Source organism: Octodon degus, unplaced genomic scaffold (assembly GCF_000260255.1).
Source record: "Octodon degus isolate 3935 unplaced genomic scaffold, OctDeg1.0 scaffold00056, whole genome shotgun sequence".
Classification (NCBI taxonomy): domain Eukaryota; kingdom Metazoa; phylum Chordata; class Mammalia; order Rodentia; family Octodontidae; genus Octodon; species Octodon degus.
The window spans coordinates 11,219,544-11,229,216 of NW_004524632.1; the positions used below are offsets into that span (position 1 = coordinate 11,219,544).

General features: G+C 55.4%; 1 protein-coding gene across 1 annotated transcript in view; it reads left to right on the forward strand.

Moving 5' to 3' along the window:
• The first annotated feature begins 5,086 nt into the window (after positions 1-5,086).
• The window catches only part of LOC101578257 (membrane primary amine oxidase-like), a 7,550-nt gene continuing 2,963 nt past the window's right edge, over positions 5,087-9,673 (forward strand). Inside the window, 1 exon segment of the mRNA XM_012515281.2 lies at positions 5,087-6,684. Coding sequence (XP_012370735.1) covers positions 5,238-6,684 — 1,447 coding nt within the window. The 5' untranslated portion in view covers positions 5,087-5,237.

Genomic DNA, 9,673 nt, shown 5'->3' on the forward strand with positions numbered 1-9,673 from the left:
GGGCGGGGCTGGCTGGCATGTGGTGCTGGGGGATTGAACCGCGGTCCCTGTGCTTTGCTTAGCTTAGCTTGTTCTAAGTAGGTGCTTTAGACCACTGAGCCATCTCACCAGCCTGCGCATTTAGTTTTTTTTTTTTCTTTGTGGAACCGGGGATTGAACTCAGGCCCTTGTGCTTGCCCGGCAAGCGCTTATTCTACTGAGCCATCTCCCCAACCCCGCATTTAGTTTTTATAAAGGTACAAGTATGCCCTTGTGCTGCTGTAGGGATGTCTAAGGCCATCTGATTCTGGAGGATGACTTGTCTCTTTAATTTTTATTTAGGAGAGAGACTAGTCAAGGTGCCTTTTGCAGTGAGTAAGTGCTACTTTGGGGGGCGTGTAGACAGACGACAAAAGTTTATCTGTCTCTTTCGATTATACTTTTCTGGTGCGTGTGTAAGACTAAGTGAAAATGAGACCTGTGCTTGTCAAAGCTGACCTCCTGCTGCCCGCGAGGGTCAGGGGATCCTCTTTAGGCGTTGCCCTTGGACGTATGTATAGAGCCCTCAGCTCCTTGGTCAGTGTCAGCTGCCACAGTGGGTCACAGTCTGGCTTAGCCATGTTTCTTTCTGTGGAAGCGTGGGAGGCTTTTCTCCTGGGTGAGCCTCCTTTGCCTTCTGAGTATTTGTTGCTCTCTGTCCTCTGTGGTCCAGGGATCTCCCCACTCAGGAGATTGGGTGCCTCACCAGAGTTGTTTACTCCTGCAGAACAGGTTCCCATGTCCTGGGTCTCTGCTCACCCTCGAGGGCCAGGGCCAAAACCTGGCTTTTTTTTTTTTTCTCCTAGTTATTTCTCTAGCTCGGGTTTCTAAACTTTAGTTGTAGAATACCCAGAAGAGATCAGTTATCTTAGCAGACATGAAACACAAATGTAAATTTCTCTATGATGGCTTTTGTCCCTTGTTAAAGGCAAACAGTTGCTGTAAGCTTTTTTTTTTTTTTTTTTTTTTTTTGTGGAACCGGGGATTGAACTCAGACCCTTACACTTGCCAGGCAAGCACTTATCCCACTGAGCCATCTCCCCGGCCCTTGTTATCTTTGTTAATTCAACCTCCTGGGGCAATGAGTGGTCTCCAGTTAAGGGGTTTGAAGTTGGAGAAACACTGGGGTTCTAAGAGTCTGAAAAGAAGGAGCTCAGACCCTGGCCCACCCCAGGCTCAGCGATGGCACCCCCTGGCTGGCCTGCGCCACACCTGCCCATGCTCCCTGCTGCCACCACACCCTGGCTGCTTGGCTCCATGACCAAACTGGCTCCACAGTCTCACCCATAGGGGGTGACAGAACTGTCTTTCAAGCTGAGAGTGCCCACGACACGTTATTTACTGAGAGATAAGATATAGCAAGGGGCAGGGTATTAGGCCCTGTCACAGGTAGGGTCCTAGGAAGCTGTCAGACCCAGAGAGTCAAGTCGCAGGATTGGTGACTGTCATTGGGGAAAGAGATTTTTCAGGAGTCATCAGTAAATTTTTCATTAGGCAGCAACTTAAATTACACACTCCAATAAATAAGAGTGTGGGCCTGGGAGTAAGATAGGCGCATTATGATTGGATCTGGTGCCTTTATGGGCCCGGGGGGTCCTCAGCAGGTGAGCTGGGGCATGTGCCCTAGGCTGCCAATCTGGGGCTCTTCCAGATGCAAGCTGGTGGCTGCCTGTTTCAGTTACTTTTCACTCGTTGCTGGGACAAATACCCGACACTCAAAGTGAAGGAAGGAAAGGGTTTATTTAGCTCAGTTTGTGGAGGTTTCAGTTTCCACTCAGCTGGCTCCCAGGCAGAGTGGCACACGGCAGAGGGCAGCAGTTCATGACAGCAGAAAGCGGCAAAGAGCAAAGGGAAGGGCAGCAGCTGCGGCTCCTAGCCAGCCTCTCACTCCTTCTACACTGACTGCGAAGATCGGAGCTCCTCCACAGTGGCGGGGCTGCATTGACTGAGCTCCTCCCAGGCAATGGCGTGCAGAAGCCTTCCCCAACTCCTTCATATACCTTTTGCGCTGAGTCCCTCCAGGGCAGGCCCTCCCCACCCTAGGGTGGGGCCACCGCTCCCCAGGGCATGGTGTCACCAAGCGATCCAGCTGAGCTTTCCATATCTCAGATTGACACCGCATCAACCACCACACTGTCCATTAACACCAGTTCTCTGGAGGAAGGAAGGAATTTGCCAGTAAGAAGATGTGGACCGTTCACAGGCAAAAAAGGACAATTTGCAGGTAAAAGGGAATTACTGGGGCTTATTGTGCCTGGGAGAGAGAGAAAAAATTAAACAGGGCTGGAGTAATCTCCATGTCCAGAAGCTGTAATTTTTTTCTTTTTAGTTAATTAATTAATTAACTGGATACAAGGTCTCACTATGCAGCTCAGACTCGTGGTGATCCTCCCGTCAGCCTCCCTAGCACTGGGATTACCGCGTGTACCACCACGCCTGGTTTTGGGACCAGCACTGCATGTAGTACCGAGGATTGAACTTGGGCCTTTGTGCTTACTGGGCAGGTGTTTAGAACACTGAGCTCTCTCCCCAGCCCTTTCGTTCCCTCTTTTCTTTCAAGTCTAAGTGTCCTTGCATCCTTCTTGGCCATGCTACTTCCTCGTATCCTAGCTCAGGCCTGTCTTCCGAGTAACTCTCCTGCAAGCTCTGGGGTTGGCTCCGAGGATGGGAAGGTCTCACAGGAGGCAACGGGAGAGTCAGACACTTGGGGAAGGGGGACAGGGGCTCCTTTGGGGACCCTATCCCCACTCCCATATGAGACCCTGGTGACACCTGTCACCAGGTGACCCTGAGCTGTCCTTGGAAAGCTGGCCAGGACAGAGGCACTGGCCACCTGCACACGCCTCTTAAGTGAGAACCAGACCAACCTTCTCCCTCACTACCTGGAAGTGATCAGAGGCCCTGCCCTGTCCTGACCGCTGTCCTCACTGGGACACAGTACCGGGCACCTGAGATCGAAGCGGAGCCCGTTATATTTTGGCTCATGGTGCCCACTGAGTACGGACTGAGACCTCCACCAGCTGTGAACTACATAAACCTTTCCTTCCTTAATTTTGGGTGTTGGGTATTTTGTCTCAGCAATGAGAGAAAAGCAACTAAGATGTTAGCCAAGCAGACCCTGCTTCCTAACAGCGTGGCAGCTGCACGCCCCAGAATCCAGTAGCCCTCCAAAAAGCCTTGCATGGAAGGCTCTTTGGGGACATGCAGCTAAGAGCCTTAACAGCCCAGATGCCTGTCGTGGCCCGGACGGCGCCGCCCTGTGGCGGGGTGCTGACATTGCACTTCCTTCTTTTCTGAGGGCCACGCGGCCTGCTGCCAAGCACCCCTTTCTCTCTTAATTCTCGAGCTTCTATTGCCTCTGTCTGCATCAGAAGCTCTTCTGTTGCACATTTGGAATTGATAGGAACATAAGGTGTGGGGTTTTTGTTTTAATTTTATGTGTTTGGTACACGTCTTACTATGCGGGTTACAGGAGTGCGCCATCACGCCTGGTTTGGGTGGCTGGCCCAGCGCACCTGGGTCGGGGCTGGCCCAGCATGTGGTCCTGGGGATCGGATTCAGGCCCTTGCATTTGCCTAGGCGGGCGCTTAGACTGCAGAGCTGTCTCCACGGCCCAGGGCGTGCGTTTTGGCGTGCGTTTTAAGTAGTATTACATATCATGTTATGTCTTACCTGAGGAGCCAGCTGTGGACTCAGCCACAAGGTGGCAGGAAATCCAGTTAGGGGCGCAGTGCCTTGGGTGGGATTCTCATCTTTAGAGTGGGATAGGACTGGGGGATCCGGAGCTTCCAGTGGTCAGCAGCGAGTCTTTGCTGACAGTGGCCGCTGCCTGGACGCGCGCGCCTGCTCCCCCCAAGACCTGTTGTGTCTGATCCTCAAATACTTACCAAGATGCTTTCAAGCGTGTTTTAAATTCACAGTATAGAAAATGCTGCTTTTTGTGGAGAGCTGCTGCGAAGCGTAAAGATCAGATCAGCCAGGGAAAACCCAATCCCTGTCTTTGTGGTGTCAGGGAGGAGTGGCCTCTGGAGACAGGGGCTGTTGGGTTAAAATTCCGCCCAAGAAGAAGGGAGACCCTACTTTTCTTGGGCTTGGAAGGAGCCCACTTCTCATCTTACAGCTTCCAAGAATGAGGGAGGAGAAGACATGCCGAATTCCCTCTAAAAGTTCAGCTGGTGAAACAAGTGTTCCAGGAGCTGTTACTCGTCACCTGAGGATATGCTGTGGCGGGGAGGGCACCCAGAGGCGCCCTGAGTGGAGGAGGCAGGAGGGTGCGCCTGGGGCAGGGGCTGGCTGGGCCGAGCCCCAGAGCCACCCAGGAGGCATGTGGAAAAGCCCAGCCAACCCACTCCTGCAGGGTGAGCCAGCTGCTTTTCCAAATCGAAGCCACACGCAGGTCCCCAGCCCCAACACAACACGAGCCTTAGGGTTCCGAGCCCTGGGCCTGCCGGGCACAAAGACTGTTTTCCATAGAATCCGCTGCCACTCTGGGGCCCAACCAGAAGATGCTGTCCCCAACCCCTCCCTTACACACAGCCACAGCCAACCAAAAGGTGCCGTTTCTGATCCTCCATTTCCATCCGCTGTAAGTTTTTGATGGCACAAGTGTCCCAATGCCATATCTCCAGTGGACAGAGGTCAGTCCAGGTGTGCAGGACACTGCGCCCGGAAGCCGAGTCACCAGCCTCGGGAGTGGACTTCCATTCTGCCTTCAGCAATCCATGTACTCTGTGGCTGCCTGCTGTCTGTCCTGTCCAGTTCTTTGTTCAGGACTCTAGGTCCCAGGACGCCACTGTCAGCTCCAACTCCCACCCCACCCTACGTGCCCCTGACCCAGATGAGGGTGCTGTTTGATTTGGCCTAGGAGGACACAGGCCAATGTGGCCCAGAGTCCAGGTTCTGACCCTGTCCCACCTGCACCTGGCTGACCCCAGGTACCCCCCATGACCGTGACCATGACCCTGCTACCTCTTGCCAGCCAACCAGAATCCAGGACCCTGTGAGGTGGAGGATCCTGTGCCCAGCTGACAGGTGCTCCCCTCTGCCTCCTGGGCGGGAGGCAGGAGCCGCTGATCTTTAGCTATGGCTCTGCTCACGATTTTGTCCTTACGGAGTATTCTGGTAACAGCACTGGGTGACAGCAGGGCCGGCAGTGACAGGACCGTGCCAAGGGAGTGCAACTAGAACCTGGTGCCCTGGGCCCTACAGCTGTGCCCCCCATGCGCCCTGACCCTGGCCAGCTCTTTGCAGACCTGAGCACGGAGGAGCTGGCAGCCGTGATGGGCTTCCTGAGCCTGCGGCTGGGGCCGGGCCTGGTGGATGCGGCCCAGGCACGGCCCTCAGACACTTGCGTCTACTCGGTGGAGCTGCAGCTGCCCCCCAAGGCCGCGGCCCTGGCCTACCTGGATGGAGGGGGACCCCCGCCCGCCCGGGAGGCACTGGCCATCGTGCACTTTGGGGCTCAAGCCCAGCCCAACGTGAGCGAGCTGGTGGTGGGGCCACTGCCCCAGCCTTCCTACCTGCGGGATGTCACCGTGGAGCGCTACGGCGGCCCCCTGCCTTACTACCGGCGCCCCGTGCTGCCCAGAGAGTACCAGGCCATCGACCGCATGATCTTCAGCCGCGAGCTGCCTCAGGCTGCAGGGCTTCTCCACCACTGCTGCCTCTCCACACCCCACGGAGGCCAGCTGGTGACAGTGACCACAGCGCCCCGGGGCCTGCAGTCAGGGGACCGGGCCACCTGGTTTGGCCTCTACTACAATGTCTCAGGCGCTGGTGTCTTCCTGAACCCTATAGGGCTGGAGCTGCTGGTGGACCATGCGGCCCTGGACCCGGCCCGCTGGACCATCCAGAAGGTGTTCTTCCAGGGCCGGTACTACGACAGCCTGGCCCGGCTAGAGGACCAGTTTGAGGCTGGCCTGGTGAAGGTGGTGGAGGTGCCCCACAATGGCACCAGTGGGGCGTGGTCCCTGAAGCCGCAGGTGCCCCGGGGCCCGGCTCCCCCTCTGCAGTTCCACCCCGAGGGACCCCGCTTCGGTATCCACGGCAGCCGCGTGACCTCCCCCTTGTGGACCTTCTCCTTTGGCCTTGGAGCCTTCACTGGTCCGAGGGTCTTTGACATCCGCTTCCAGGGTGAGAGGGTGGCCTACGAGGTCAGCGTCCAGGAGGCCTTGGCTGTCTATGGGGGAAATTCCCCAGCAGCAATACTGACCCAGTACTTGGACGGCAGCTTTGGCATCGGCAGGTTCTCCACGCCCCTGACCCGCGGAGTGGACTGCCCCTACCTGGCCACCTACCTGGACTGGCACTTCCTGGTGGAATCGCAGGCCCCCAAGACCATCCGGGATGCCATCTGTGTGTTTGAACAGAACCAGGGCCTTCCACTGAGGCGACACCACTCAGATTTCTACTCCTATTATTATGGGGGTGTTGTGGAGACAGTGCTGGTGTTCAGGTCTGTGGCCACGTTGCTCAACTATGACTACGTGTGGGACGTGATCTTCCACCCCAACGGGGCCATCGAAGTGAAAGTCCACGCCACGGGCTACATCAGCTCCTCGTTCTTCTTCGGTGCCGCCCACCGCTATGGGAGCCGGGTTGCAGAGCACACTCTGGGCACGGTGCACACCCACAGCGTCCACTTCAAGGTGGACCTGGATGTGGCAGGTAAGGTGGCCCAACTGGGGAAATGTGTTGAGGAACGGCCTGAGGCTCCATACCGAGCTCTAAGGGTTTTCTTTGAAACATTAAAAATGCAAAAGTGAATATTTGTTTTTATTTTTAATTAATTAATTAATTAATTAATTTATTTATTTATTTATTTTGGCGGAACCAGGGATTGATCTCAGGCCCTTGCACTTGCCAGGGAAGCGCTTATTCCACTGAGCCATCTCCCCGGCCCCTGGAAAGTACATACTGTGCATGTGAAAGTCACCTTATGACTTTTTACTGTTAGCATGTTGGGTTTTTCCACATGCTTTAAAAATGTTTTCCTTGGGCCAGCAAGATAGCTCAGTGGACTGAGTGACTGCTTAGGCAAGAACAGGCGGGGGTTCAATGCCAACACCACAGGCTGTGCTGGCCCCGTCCCGATCACGCTGAGGTAGCCACCAGGACCAGGGGTGGTGGGACACGCCTGTAATCCCTGCACTGGGGAGGCTGAAAACAGGAGGATGGATACAAGCCTGAGCTGCGGAGTGAGACCCTGTACCAAATACATTAAAGAACATTTCCTTAAAGAGTTGCCTCTGTGTTTCTCACCATACTGTGTCCCATGGACCACCAGGGTCTGCTGAGACTTATGAGCCTCCAAGACGCTGCCGCAATCTATGATCTGCATGTTCTATGTCAAAGTGGGGCTATAATGTGTATTCATCTTTTTAAAAAAAATTTATTTATTTTATTTATTTATTTTTTTTGTGTGTGGCTGACTCAGCCCACCAGGGGGCGGGGCTGGCACGGCATGCGGTGCTGGGGATCGAACCGCGGTCCCTGCACGCTTGCCTAAGCAGGCGCTTTAGACCACTGAGCCATCTCGCCAGCCCTCATCTTGCTACTTCTATTTTTTCACCTGACAGCATTATTCAGTGTAGTGGTCCCCTTTTCCCGATGCAAACCTGTGCCTAGCACCCCACTATGCACCCCAACTTGAGCAGCACATGTGCTACTGGGGGGTCACAGGCAGCTCCGGAGAGAGGGGGGACCACAGTTAGCTGAAGTGTAGAGAGGACAGACTAGCGCTCTCTGCGGCAGGGTCGTGTGGGGAGGATAATACCCTTCAGCACTGTTTTCCTAGCCGGTGTGGTGGGGCACGCCTGTAATCCCAGCACTGGGGAGGCTGAGGCAGGAGGCTCATTGCGAGTCTGAGACCAGTCGGGGCTACAAAGTGAGCTCAAGGCCAGCCTTGAGCTGCATAGTGAGACCTTGTCTCAAAAAGACAAAATAAATAAATAAATAAAATAAAAGTTGTTCTCCTTGAAATCATTTTAGAGGTACAGGTAATAGCCAAGCCCAGCTCCCATCTGCTCCCACTCCACCGTTACTACCCTGCTTCGCTACAGGGACCCTCAGCTCAGCACCTGGGGGCGGTTCCAGACTGCGCGCGCCTCCCTTCTGCTGCCCACCGCCACCTGTCGCCCTCCCCGGGCCGGAATCCAGCGTGCGCAGTCCAAGGCTGCACCTCCTCCGAGCCCAGCTGGGCTGGCTCTTGGGCTGCTCTCCTGAGGACGCTGGTGCTTCGGGGGGCAGCGATCGCCTAACTTACGGAATGTTCCTCGGGTGGGTTTCCCCGATGTTCTGTCATGACTGGCTCAGTCCTGGTGCGGTAGGGAAGGGCAGGAAAATGATGGAGGTGAAGCCGAGGGAAGGATGAGGAACACTCGTGCTTAGAACAAAGCGAGGCTGAGGCTTTCTGGCCTCTTCCCAGGGGCGGGGTCTGGAGGGGGTGTTTGGATATACCTGAGGGGGCGGCCTGGGGTCTTCCGGGAAGGGTGGAAGGGAATTATGTCCTGGGCTGAGTTGGAGAAGACGGGGGAGGTGCTCTTGGGGAAGATGGGCTTTGTTTTAAGGGCTTCAGCCATATTAGATGACCACCACGATGATTTTGGCAATTCGTACTGGGGCCAGAAGCCATCATTTTCATCCTCCCCAGTGCTGGGATTCCAGGAGTTCCCCACCATTCCTGGCCTGGGTGGCCAGCTCAGTGTGCGCAGGGGGGGGGGGAGGACGGCAAGGCATGTGGTATCGGGGATCGAACCCCGTTCCCTGAGTTTGCCTAAGCAGGTACATAGTCTGCTGAGCTATCTCGCTAGCCCTGGACAGAGATTTTATATGCTCCGACTAATATACTCCCTGCGCCAGCCTCTCCACCCAGCTCCATTACCACCTTCCCTCTGCTGGCTTCACATCGGTGACAGCTGGAGTCCTGCAGCATCACCTGTCCACACCCTGGTGGCACCCTCCAGGTCCACCGTGTCCCTGTAAGCAAGATGGCATCATTCCTAAGGGCCGAGTAGTATTCCCCTGGGTGCATGTGGCATATTGTCCACTCCTTTTTCTTCTTTATATGTTTGTTAGAATTCTCCATAGGGCAGAATTATCTCTCCGTTTTCATTTGCCTATACATTTGTCTTATTTTCCTTGTTGTTGGGACACAGTACCAGCACCCACAATTTAAGGGAGGAGGGGTTTATTTGGCTCACAGTTTGCAGAGCTTTCTGTCCACAGCCGGCTGCTCCAAGGTGTAAAGGGGCCTGCGAGGCAGAGCGGCCCAGGATGTGGCGCACGGGAAGCAGGGAGGAGCCAAGGGAGGGAGCTGAGCCCTTCCAGACCTGCCCCTGGGCTGCCTCTTGGCCCCGCCCCGCCCCGAACCTCAAGGCTGTGAGCCGAGAACTCTGAGAACTCTGAGAACTCAGAACTCTGAGGCTCTGGAAACCAGAGCCTTCTTTGTTTCTCTCCTCCTCAGGGGAGGGAGCTGGGGTCAAATCCTATCTGGCAAGTGCTCCACCCCTGAGCTGTGCCCCAGGCCATCTGGCTCCTTTAACTGCAGAGAGATTTAATCGAGGAGCCTGCATCAGGGAGGAGCCTGCATCAGGGAGGAGCCTGCATCAGGGAGGAGCCTGCATCAGGGAGGAGCCTGCATCAGGGAGGAGCCTGC